General features: G+C 38.6%; 1 protein-coding gene across 1 annotated transcript; it reads left to right on the top strand.

Annotated features, from left to right (window-relative positions):
* The first annotated feature begins 8,779 nt into the window (after nt 1-8,779).
* SP9 (Sp9 transcription factor) lies at nt 8,780-12,544 on the top strand. The gene is made up of 2 exons (XM_066577405.1): nt 8,780-8,899; nt 10,205-12,544. The coding sequence occupies exons 1-2, from the start codon at nt 8,879-8,881 to the stop codon at nt 11,486-11,488; spliced, it is 1,305 nt and encodes a 434-aa protein (XP_066433502.1). The 5' UTR covers nt 8,780-8,878; the 3' UTR covers nt 11,489-12,544.
* Nucleotides 12,545-13,311: the final 767 nt, after the last annotated feature.

Genomic DNA, 13,311 nt, shown 5'->3' with positions numbered 1-13,311 from the left:
TTGTCCCAATCACTGGACACTCCATTGGTGATGCAGGTCGGTGAGCATGGCTCTAGGTTTTTGGACCCCCATGTTTATGATCAGGTGCTGCAGCACCTATAGTCCAATGACACTAGCATTGACTTTGGTATGCTGTTTTGTATCACCCTGGAACGACCTCTATGGGCAGGTCAACCAGATTAAGAGTGTCAGGTGAAAAGTGGGAAGATTTTGGAGGGTTGGGATAAGGTCGGGAAAAAAAGGTAAAGTCCCCTGGTGTAAGCACCAACATATATAGAATAGATGTGGCAACATAAATGATGAAATGTCAATAAAAAATAGTTTTATTCTTCCATGTTGGGTAAAAAAAGCTACGTTTTGGCCAGTTGCGGCCTTTTTCAAGCTTAAAATAACATACACCTGTACTGGAAGTAAGGAACTTAGTAAACCATACATTTCATTTAGAGGAGGCATACTCACGAAGATTTGCTTCCGGGGGCCCACGAATGACATTTTGGGCAACCTGGATAGACTATATGTCCAATAATCCCTAAAGACGTGAAAAGTCAATATCACCTCCCTTAACTGCTAAACCCAGACGAGGTGGACCTGCTGACCCCACACATGTTATAACCTCCCCTCCATGGACCGAAACCCCTCCCCCCCTACCCAGACCCCGGAAACATACGGTAGTATGGTAAATTCAATAGATTTTGGACTCAAATAATTCAACAGTCCTGATCAGAAGTGTACCTCCTTTAGTTCATGTTATTTTATTTCATGTTATTCCATTCTATTTTATTTTGTTCCTTTTCCATAGGTTATATATATATGCTCTAGTCTGTTTTGTAGTTCCGGTATAATTTAGATATTGCCACAGTATTACTACATTGCAATATGTTAACAATGAAAAGGGCTGTTTGTTTTGTTTTTTCTGTCTTTTCTTCTCCTTGTTTTTTCGGAAATGTAATGGAAAATTGTTAATAAAAAGGTAATTATTAATAAAATAACATACACCACCTCACACTTAAATAGTAATACACATACAGCAAAACACCAATCAGAACATTGAGTACACCCCCAATAATTTAGACATGACACAATACAGGTGTAGTGTAACCACCAGCACCTGTGTAATGTTAATTTACCACATAGAGTAATCATCAGGGGAATCCACATACCAGATGCTATGCTCCCAACATGTAGTGTCCATAGTGGTACAGTGCACGTGTGTGGGAGTTCCCAATTATCGCTACCTGAACGATGCAGGGATTGAACTCGTAAACCTTCAGGTCATGAGCTTATGTCTGCATTTCTGCTGCCTTAACACTTTGCACGACACGAGGCTCTTTAAAGGTTAGGAAACATATCTCTAATGAAAAGTGACATAAAACTACCCCCTAAAATTGTTGCATAGGGCAATCTATGCCTCTAATATCCTTGACTCAACCTCCCAACCAGATAAACTTACGACTTGTTCCATGTGTCGAATACCCTTAGTGGATCCGTGGCATGGGATCTGTCTATGCCCTATAATCTCACAATACTGGACTAATACAGAGGGCTAAAATCCTAGCTATGGAAGTGCGTCTTGCAAAAAGAACTGTTTATTCTTCTCTTTTGCTATATCAAATCACCTGATTTTATGGATTCAGGACATGTTATACTATTAGTAGCTGTAAGAAACATCATTTTAGACTGACTCGCCCAGGCAATCCTGACTTTTCAAGAATTGGTAGCTCAACTGCAAAAACTGTTAAGCTTGGAGATGATAGAGGTACAGCGCCATAAAAAAAAACACAGCAAAAAATGTTTTTAGAAATGGAAATTGTCTATTGTTAAATATTAGAGTAAGACAGAAATAACGCAGCTAATGTTCATTCATCAATATGCACTGTGGTACACCATGGAGGACCTTAGATGAACTTTAGGGGGCCTCTGGTCAAATTTCCCCCAGAGATACAAAATACAAATCCAAAGAGACCTGGAGGGACCCATTTAACATATATTTTTGGTTAGTTGGTGGTTATGCGGGATGCCCCACTTCAGAGTGATATCTGATAGATATCAGAGGAGGATGGTACATAACAATCGTTTTAAGAAAGCTGCTGAGAGCATTCATGTGTTTAGGGAGATGAGTCACAACCAGACAACTCTAGTAGTGGCTTATCTCTTCGGGGAACAAAATAATCGAGTTCCTAGAAACATAGAATGGCAGAAAAGACCACATTGTCCATGCAGTCTGTTTTTAGTCCCTAATGACTAGGCTCTCTTTAAATATTCCTGACTTCTGCAATGTGTTGCTGGTTATAGTGCAAGATGTATATATTTGGATCCAGCATTCCTTGTATGTTTCTAGTATATTCATTCATCAATATGTACTGTGGGACACCATGGAGGACATTAGATGAACATTAGGAGGCCTCAGGCCAAACTTTCCCCAGAGACACAAAACACAAATCCGAAAAGAGCTAAATTTTTGGTTAGTTGGTGGTCATAGAATCGTAGCATTGGAAGGGACCTCCAGGGTCATCTGCTTCAACCCTCTGCTCAATGCAGGATCCACTAAATCATCCCAGATAAATATCTGTCCAGCCTCTGTTTGAAGACTTCCACCAAAGGAGAACTCACCACCTCTTGGGCAACCTGTTCCACTCACTGATCACTCATGGCGGAAGCCCCACTACAGGCTTATGTCTGATGGATATCAGAGGAGGATGGGATGTAACAGTCCTTATAAGACAGCTCCTGAGAGCATTCATGTGTTTAGGGCGATGGATCACAACCAGACAACGCTAATGGTGTCTTAGCTCTTGGGGAATAAAGTTCCTAGAAGCATAGAATGTCTGAAAAAGACCACATTGTCCATCTAGTCTGCTCTTAGTCCCTGATTGCTTTGCCTCTCTTTAAATATTCCTGAATTCTGCAATGTGTTGCTGGTTATAGTGCAAGATGTGTATATTTGGATCCAGTGCTCCTAGCATGTTTGTAGTATCTTGTTCTTAATCTAGCTTTGTTTCTTGTCAGAGCAATTCTGTTCCTGTGGTTATTTCAAGTCCAGTCCTTGCTTTCTAGCCTTGCAATATGTTGTGTTTTTTTTTTTTGCTGTTTGTATCTGTCTTTATCTTGCTTTTAGTTCAGTTCTGCTCAGTTTGGTTGTCATGTCTCTGGGTCTTCATACCCTTTCATTGTACATCAGAATCAATGGTTCAAATAGGTGTTTACATTAGAGAAATCTTCAGCGATACTCAGGGACAGTGGTGTCAGGTGTTAGGATCGGTATCATGGATAGATTAGGATAAGACGTAGGGTGCATTCACACTTGTGTAAATGAAAGCTAGTTAGGGTCAGTTATTGTCAGTTTGTTATTATCTGTTTGTATCACCCATCTGCTCCATTATCTTATAACCATCTTTAACATCTGTCTGCTCCATTATCTGACTACCATCACTAGCATTCCATCTGTGCCATCATCTGATTGGCATCACCAGTTTGTTCCTGGCATCTATTGGTGAGTTCCTATTTTTGCATTCTTGTTATCTACTATTATTAATATGTGCTTCATATTATTGCTTATTTGACAATCCAGCTGTTACATAATTTGGCCCTACTGTAAGTCCTGGGGGTATCTGAGTATTAACCCTTTCCAATCCAATTTGTATCCTGGTTTTCCTAGGGGGCTCACTCTTTTTCTGCCGTTATACAACGGCGCTATATGCTGGCTAAAGCTAGTACTACATGAGGTGACACGTTGGATAGGATCCGACAGCAGAGAAGCTGGCAATATACAGTAAGTGATCCCTGATGGACGTCTTCCAACATCAAAGCTGTACAGCTTTATAACATAATGTCTTTAGATGTCAGACATTGGATTGGAAAGGGTTAAGGGAATATATTAGTACCCAGAAAAGATGACGGCTATAGGCGAAGTCCAGTTCTGTTGTCCTGTGTCCAGCCAGCGTCATTCCACTGTATTACTAAGTAGTATCTAAGTATCTATCTGAGTTGTTACGTGGTTGTTATTGACCTCAGACTAACTATACCAAGAACTGTAGTTTTGGGAACTGTCTGCTGCAAAGCTCTTTCTATACTCCAAACCAGGAAGTGACAAATCTTACCAACAGAGAATGAGTAGACACCATTTTTTAATTTTATTTTTTAAGAAAAAGACTGAAAACATAATGTTAACAACTGTAACTTCTCAACTAATTTCAGGTGAATGAAAGTATTTCATATTTAAAAAATGGTAAAACTTTGTAAAAAAAAAGTGTGAATTTTAAGGGCATTTTTCTGTATTGTGTCTAGAAATGGAGTGTATACTGTAATTATTATTTATTTATCATTGTGAAATATATTTCACTTGTATTGATTGTATTATAGTACCATAGGCCCATTTTCAAAGTGATATATTCTGTTATATTTTATTATATAGATTATAAAATTCATTTTAGTATTAGACTCCTTAAGTAATTTAGCTTTGCTTCACTGCCATTTAATCTAAACACAGAATACAATAGTATTTAATAGTTGTCCATTGTCACATTATTACATGATATTGGCGTTTTACATGGGCGACAATACGATGCCATCATGTACAATTTAAAAAGACGCAAGCTACAATGTAAGCAGAATCAGATGAACACGTGTGGAGAAGAGGAGGCATATTTTTGGGAGGACATGACTGATTGTCCCAGCAATGGACACAGTGACTTGTGTGGAATGTCACTCTCTTGCTGGGATCCTCATTTGCTTTTCAATGACTTACACAGAAAAGCTTGAGGAAATGAATCAGGGATGCGAATGTGACTGCAGGCTTAGGGTTCAGTGTTCAGCTCACTGATCAAGGACCAGTGGGGGTATTGCTTGTGCCCTCTTAGGTCAAATACATGTCCATCAACTGCAGCCTCCCCAGAAATGAGGAAGGGGTCTGGGCGTGCCAAGCAATCAATGGTTTCAATCATCTCAAGTAACTTACTCTATAAAGTATTGTTAAGGAACACTAATACCTGTTACAGACTATATATAAATAGGTCTGTCTATCTATCTATCTATCTATCTATCTATCTATCTATCTATCTATCTATCTATCTATCTATCTATCTATCTATCTATCCATCTCATATCTATCTATCTATCTATCTATCTATCTATCTATCTATCTATCATCCATCTCCATGTCTACATATATATGTTCTATCCACATAGATATCTATAGTTCTAGTTTTCTATGTCTATTGAAAATCTATCTATATAATCTCATATTTATCTATCTATTTATCTACTTGAGACAGAGAGACCAATATATGTGCACTTTCACTGGTCAGTGTAGATGGACACATAAGATGTAGCTGTCTATATGTATAGATGTACGTGTGTGTATATACATATCTATCAATATCTATCTATCTATATCTGTGTCTATGTGTATGTGTGTATATATATATATATATATATATATATAATGTAAGAGCGCATATGTTTAACAGGACATATATATAACATAGATCCCTAGAATACATGATTCTAACTAAATCTAATGGCCATGTGGTATAGTTATCAGTCCATTAATAGCGTTATGTGTAGATGAATATTGGATATTAATGATATCAGATTATCACATGTTCTGCGAGTTCTTCCTCATTGGGAGTGATTGATGTCATTTATGACAGATACAATGTATCCGACTTCCTTTTAAATCTCGGATTAAAAACACAAACTTTCCTGTATCTACTAAACACAGACATTCCCCAAATGAGGGAAGGCAAGTGAATCACATGGGCTGAGGCTCCTCCACACTAAGGTGTTATTTTATCAGCATCACTTGATTTGATAATAACAAGTCGATTATATAAAATGTAAATGAAAGTATAATTATAACATATACTGGCGGGAGATGCCCTGCTGCTGACAAATGGCAGGATGCTATTATTTTTCACACACTTGTTCCTCTCTCTCTCTATTCACTGTGTTGTCTGTAATTGGAGATATTTTACATATCTTCCTACTGGACCTGTTTATTGATTAAACACATCAAGCACCTTGTATATTACTAGAATACACGGAGCAGATCACAGCCAGGGAAACCACACCACTATAGTCCCTGATGCTGTGCCTTATTATGCTGATATTAGAGCCGCAGCATTGCTTCTTGTACTAAATAGATTGGAGGGGTTTAGGATTTGCTCTACGGTATTGCTGAGTTCTCTATAGTCATCAGATTTTACATTGGAGGATCTGTTATCGTTAGTGTCAAATGTAATGTGTGTGTCATTGATTATCAATGTGATTATTATTATTATCAGTCGTAGTAATAACGGTAATAGCAGTACTACTACTACTATTACTACTTCTACTACTACGACTAGTAATAATATTGATAATATTCTAATAATATTGATAATAAATATTGATTGGTAGTAGTAATCAGAAATATTACAAATAGTAATATCCCTAATAATAATAATAATAATTGTTATTATTATACAGTTTTACTAGAAATAAGTATTTTGGTAAGGAAATACATTCTAAAAACTCTGAACATTATTAATAGCAGTAGTAATAGAAACAATGCTATCATTAATGTATTTATAATTGGGATCATAATAATCAGTGTTATATTTATAGGGAAAAACATCGTAAGCAATTAATTCTAAATATGATTATTATTAGTACTAATAAGAACAGGAATAGCAGTACTGCTAATTGTACGACAACTAATACGACTAGTGATAATAATCATAATAATATTAAGAATAATAGTAACAATAGTAATAATAATACATATAAATATTACTCAGTGGCATCAATAATAATAATAATATTACTACTCAATAAACTATTGATGCCACTAATAATAATACTAAATACTGAGAAATAGTATTCAGTGGTAGCAGTAATAATAACGAATACAAATATTAATATCATTAAATTAATAATAAATATCGATAAGAAGAATATAATATAAGTAGCAGTAAAAATATCAATAATAATGCAAATATTAATATTAGTAGTGATAATAATACTAATACAATTACTAATAATACTATTAATGTTATTTAAAATAGAGACGATGATAATATTAGTTAATAACTGAATTGCAATCTTAGTTATAAGAATAGTAATAATTATAATAATATATTAATACATTAAAAAAAAAGAATCCCCCATGGCCTCAGTAAAGGTTTATTCCCCCTTCAGTTAAAAATTTGTTTATGCAGAATGGTCGTTTAATAGTGCTAATTGCAACGCAGTTAAATTGGCCTGATTGCAGAAAAAGGAGGCAATTTGCGTGCTCTGCGTCTGCGCTTGCAAGAAATTGTTCCATATTCACCTCTTGATAAAGAAGTGGAGGTTTAAGGCTCAGAGTCTGCACCAATTACACTGGGCTGACTGCTAGCATTCAGCCTCCATAATAGGAGTATTATTTGGCCGGTTTGAATAATGTGGAAAGCTGTTCTCTGGGAAATTGCTTTTAACTTTTTTTTCCCTTTTTTTAGGAAAAGGTGATCCTATACATTTCAGCTTTTTGTTTAGGGGCTTGTCAGAACGAATATAATCTGTATGTCCTGTAATGCAATAAACATAATGTAGAAGGTAGTACACTTGGGATTTATCTAAATGGTAGGTAGATAGATAGATAGATAGATAGATAGATAGATAGATAGATAGATAGATAGATAGATAGATAGATAGATAGATAGATAGAATACATTCATTCTGAAATCTACAACAACAGAGAATGATATCAAGTGAACATGACATTATTTATAAGGGATACAATAGGGATGCACTTGGGTTTACTGCAACATATTAAACCATTGCAGTTCAGTTAAAGGGGGGAATAATGAAGGCTTGAGTTGCCCCATGGGACGTTCAGGAACGCCTCACTGACACCTCTATTAGCATTTGGCATTAATATGTACACATTCACCTGTTAGATCACTCACCTCTCATATGTGCCTGGGCTGCAGCATATTCCTCCTCCACATAGATGATCACAGATGACAAATTCTGCATCAAAGTCACTAAGACCCAGCTCTCTTCTTGTGCTGAGACTCCACAGCTATCTGTATGTGTAACAATAAGTCAATAGTATTACATAATAGCAACTTGTATCAACCCAGGGGGGTCTGTGCTTACAATAAATCAATGATTGTATCAAGTGATAGATACAATGTATACTAGAGAGAGGGTGAATAGGGTCTGTGCATTATTCCTATGCAAATCACTTCTGGGAAAATACCCGCAACAGAAAAGGTAATTAAAGTCCAAGTGTCCAGCTAGATGTGAGATGTGTTATATTAGTAAGACTTTAAAGACCCCCTTCCCTCCCCCCTAAAAAAAAATTCTGTTAATGTCCAAAAGGTGGCAGAAAATAAATATAATTAAATAAACCAACTCCTGGGGTGTAATTAAGCAGACACTGCTATTTGTCAGTATCACAATCTCTTGGCAGTTGTACAATCTAAATACTGTGGAATTCTCAGTTTTAGGTAAAACAAGCTTTAAAAAAAATTAAGGGGCTCGTTAACCCCTTACGGAGCAAATGGAACTGAATGGAATCTGAAGGGGTTAAATATATTTTTTTGTAGGCATCCAGAACAACGGAGCCTCCAATTCCTCCCCTCTGCTTTGAATGGCAGGGCTTGTGAGAACTCTGATTTCTTGCAAATCTCCTCTTCTCATTGGCTGCCATGCAGCTCCCCGTCGACGTCCCATGCAATCTGATTGGATGACGGCTGCAGCCAGTGGTACTTCAAAGCAGGCGGCTGCCAGCACTTACCCTGAGTCTGGTCTGTCTCACTCAGTACAACTTGTGTAGGGAGAAGGTGGCATAGAGCTGGCAGCATCTACCCCTGGGCGCTTATCACTCCTCTTCAGCAGGGACGGGGGACAGGCTATGGCTACGTCTATACTTGGGGTAAGTAAAGATTCTCCAGCCTCTTCTTATCTGTAACATAATTGTCATAAAGTTATATTAAAGTAATATTTCCTATAGCATAAACTTACTACTATCATCACGATTTATTGGCCACCTATGTCCATAGCTTTTATGTGCCACCGATTTACGTGCCCCTTTACCCATTACCTCTCATCCCCTCAGTGCCAGGCGCACGGAAAGTTTCTTCTATTGATTTATTCGTTTCCAACAATACAGCCTAAACGATCTTATTTGTCCTAATCCCCAAACCATTACCCCCGTGAATACAAACAGCGGCAGCACTTAAGTATTATTCCACTCTGCAGTTGTCGTGGGCTTCTCAAAGCTGCTGGCAACACAATCTTTAGGACTGGCGATAAATACAGGTTGCTCCGTCCATCAGTAACAGCCTCCAGAAGACCTGGCACACTGTCTGCTTTGTATTATCTCATATCCGTTGTCACTAATGTGCATGTTTCGACTGATTTCATGTGTTAGAACTTGGAAATCTATAGAGATGCAGCAGAGCTGAGTTTGTAATTTGATATGTCTGTGGTTTCCGGAACAATTGCAAGTCAATGTGCTATTAATGTATGTAAGAGAAACCTTTAAATAACCAAGTCAGCTCTGCTACATCTGTATATTCTCAACGTATGCAGTTAGTTTTCCCAGTACAATTTTATGAAGTAATTAATAATGATGACAATAATAATGCTAATGACAATAATGATAAAACCCGTTTATATATTCTGTACATTTAATACTTAATAATTCTTTATTTTTGAACAAAATATTAATTTAAATTAACCCTAAAACCACAAGAACTTATATTTATTTAGGAAAACTTGGCTTAAAATAAATTATCAACTTAAAACTCTGTAAATTTAAGTTAGAAATAAATGTATAGATTCAGAAATTTCGATCGATTAGATATTCTTTTAAAATATCATACTACGATGCGATGTTTAGTAATAGCTTTGCTTTTGAAATGTTACTCTGATACGATCAGCTAGAATAAAACTGCAATGTTCTTAAGGTCAGCACAATAAACATCCACTGTCGCATTCAAATGAGATTGTGATCAATGAGTTAATTTATACATTAAAGGGTTAATTAATTACTGGTGATAAATGAGCTCATTGATTAGCATCAAGAATGGTGCTCTAATTGCTGATCACAGGAGTAGTGGTGTAGGCTGGTGAAGGTGGCTTAAGGTTCCTAGACCCCAGGGTTATGACTAGGTTGATGCACCTATAGTTGAATGAGACAGGTATTGACTTTGTGGTGTTTTATATCCCCCTCCAGGAAGAACCCAGATTTGGCACTACTCCCTTAGCCATGTTGGCTGCAACTTGCAACAAGATCGGGAACACCAGCCCTTTGAGCAGTCTCCCGGAGTCCAGTGCTTTCGCAAAAGGAGGTTTTCACCCCTGGAAACGTTCCTCCTCCAGCTGCAGCCTGGGATCCAGCCTTGGGGGCTTCACAGTGGCCACCAGCCGGGCATCCGGTGCCCTGACAGGGGGCAGTGCTACCGCCAACAGCGCCTTCTGTCTGGCCTCTACATCCCCGACCTCCTCAGCCTTCAGCAGTGACTATAGTGGCCTCTTCTCCAACTCCTCCGGGGTCTCTCCCCAGGAAGCTGCAGGACAATCTGCCTTCATATCCAAGGTGCATGGAGCAGCAGATGGGTTATACCCACGGGTAGGCATGGCTCATCCCTATGAGTCCTGGTATAAGTCAGGCTTCCACTCAGAGGTGGCAAACGGGGCATCAGCCTGGTGGGACGTACATGCTGCCAGCCCCAGCACATGGTTAGAGGTGCAAAACCCTCCGGCTGCAGCAGCTGCTCTACAGGGGGCCCTACACACAGGGGGGCCCCATACCCAACTCAGTGGGTATAGCCCGGACTTTAGCTCTTTGACACACTCAGCTTTCAGCTCCACAGGGCTGGGCTCTAGTGCTGCCTCCCACCTACTCTCCACTGGGCAGCACCTGCTCACCCAGGAGGGTTTCAAACCAGTCCTACCCTCCTACCCAGACTCTGGCACCTCAATGCTCACTGGGGCCTCTGGAGGAGCAGCTGGCCCATCAGGGCGCTCCGCACGCAGATACTCTGGGAGAGCTACCTGCGATTGCCCCAACTGTCAAGAAGCAGAGCGTCTGGGGCCTGCAGGTGCTAGCCTTAGAAGAAAGGGCCTGCACAGCTGCCATATCCCTGGCTGTGGCAAGGTCTACGGCAAAACATCACACCTTAAAGCTCACCTGCGCTGGCACACTGGTGAACGGCCTTTTGTCTGCAACTGGCTCTTCTGCGGCAAGAGGTTCACACGCAGCGATGAGTTACAGCGACATCTCCGCACTCACACTGGGGAGAAGAGATTCGCCTGCCCTGTATGCAACAAGCGCTTCATGCGCAGTGACCACCTCAGCAAACACATCAAGACACACAACGGAGGAGGAGTAGGAGGGGGAAAGAAGGGCAGTGACAGCGACACAGATGCCAGCAACCTAGAGACACCTAGGTCAGAGTCCCCAGAGCTTATCCTGGAAGGTGTGAGGCCGGGGAAGGAATCAGCCAATGACTCTTAGGGAGCAGCTGAGACTTTTGGGGTGCAGAAGGGACTTCTCCTTAAAAGCTGCAAATACTTCTGGGGTGCAGGACTCCTTGGAAGCTTCTGGGGTGTAGGGGCAACTTGAACAGCAGGCACTTCTGGGGTGAAGCAGTGAATATTTGGTGGCAGCCACCTCTGGGTTCAGCAGATACTCCTTGGAAAGAGGAGACACCTCTGGGTGCAAGAAGGGACTCCTCTTGACAAGCAGGAAGTTGTTGGGGTGAAGCAGTGACTCATCCTTTGAAGCAGTAGCAGCTTCTTTAGGGTAGAGAAACTCTTCATTAATCAACCACTCTTGGTGGTGTAGTGACTTCCCCTTTAAAGAAGCAGCAGATACTTTTGGGGTGCAGCAATGACTTCTCCTTGGAAGCAACAGTCACTTCTGGGGTGCAGCAGGACTCCTTCCAGTAAGTGCAACCTCAATGGAATGACTTTTATTATAAATGAGAGTGATGATGACACCTATTAGGGTGCAATGACTTCTAAAGTGTGGGGTGCGCAGTGAAAGCAATTCTGTGCAGCAGGTACAATTCCTCCCGGCTGCACAATCACATCCAATTACTGCAAACTTTCAGCAACCAGAGCAATATAACCAGATAGTGTGAGAAGAACTGAGATCGACATTTATTTTTGTGTCCTGATTTTGCTGGGAGACAGCATGGACCATGAATTCCTGGCTGGATTATATCCCGTCTTCTCATTTACACCTAATCACAATCAGATTTTTTTTATTACAAAAGAACATACTTGCCATCCTCTAAGGTGAGAAGTGACAGAAACTTGTGGGACAGTCTCTCTATAAGCTGTATAAAGATTGTGTTCATTCCCATCTCCCCTGTAAATGTTCTCCCAATAGGTTATATTTGGTGAATTCCTGAAATTCAGGAGTTTCTTTTCTCTTCTTTTTTTTTTTTATTTTAATTTCTGATGCACTTTGTGAAAGTCAATATATATATATATGTAAAAGATATTTAATATGTTGATTTAACATTTCACTAAGAACACGTAAATTAAATTCAATGAAACAAATGAAATGCGTTTATCTGTATTATATAAAAAATAACCTTGATCATATTTTGATTTTTCGTATTATTAAAAGAATTATGATCAAACATATTCCTGGTATTCTCTGTCTGTCCTGCTCCTCCGAGGAATAGATTCGCTGGAAAATACTGTAAAGATACAATAGTTAAAAAACGCACAAAGAGGGTCTTAAAAAAAATCTGGGTGCTAATTTTTCCTTTTTATATTAGTTTTATTTTTTCATAATTTATTTTTATGTAATTTTAAAGCATTTATTTATTTGAGAGGAGCAATTCATCTCTTCTAAATATAGGTCTAGATATCAATATGTCTATTTATATATTTATTTGTTTAGGAAGAACTAGCTATCTCTCATAAATATCGGAATATCTCTGTATTTCTAATTTCGTCTATCAATTACCTATTACCTATTTATATGTGTAATCTGTCTATCTTATATCTATTTATCTCATATCTATCTATCTCTATCTAATATCTATTTATCTATCTATCTATCTAATATCTATTTATCTATCTGTCTAATATCTATTTATCTATCTGTCTATCTCATATCTATCTATCTATCTATCACATATCTATCTATTTATCTATCTCATATCTATCTATCCATCTATCTATCTCATATCTATCTCATATCTATCTATCTATCTATCTATCTATCTATCTATCTATCTATCTATCTATCCTAGCCATGTCAGATCTATATATCTGTATATATAACGGGCCTTCAAAGAAATGTCTGACCTCATTTATCCA

Source organism: Eleutherodactylus coqui, chromosome 8 (genome assembly GCF_035609145.1).
Source record: "Eleutherodactylus coqui strain aEleCoq1 chromosome 8, aEleCoq1.hap1, whole genome shotgun sequence".
Taxonomy (NCBI): domain Eukaryota; kingdom Metazoa; phylum Chordata; class Amphibia; order Anura; family Eleutherodactylidae; genus Eleutherodactylus; species Eleutherodactylus coqui.
The sequence above is the reverse complement of the archived record's forward strand: the minus strand, read 5'-3'. Positions and strand labels throughout refer to the sequence as shown.

Bases quoted from the DNA above. Each gene is read 5' to 3' on its own strand.
- SP9 (XM_066577405.1), top strand. From the start codon at position 8,879: ATGGCTACGTCTATACTTGGG. The intron at 8,900-10,204 runs GTAAGTAAAGAT...ATCCCCCTCCAG, and splicing joins TGGCTACGTCTATACTTGGG to GAAGAACCCAGATTTGGCAC.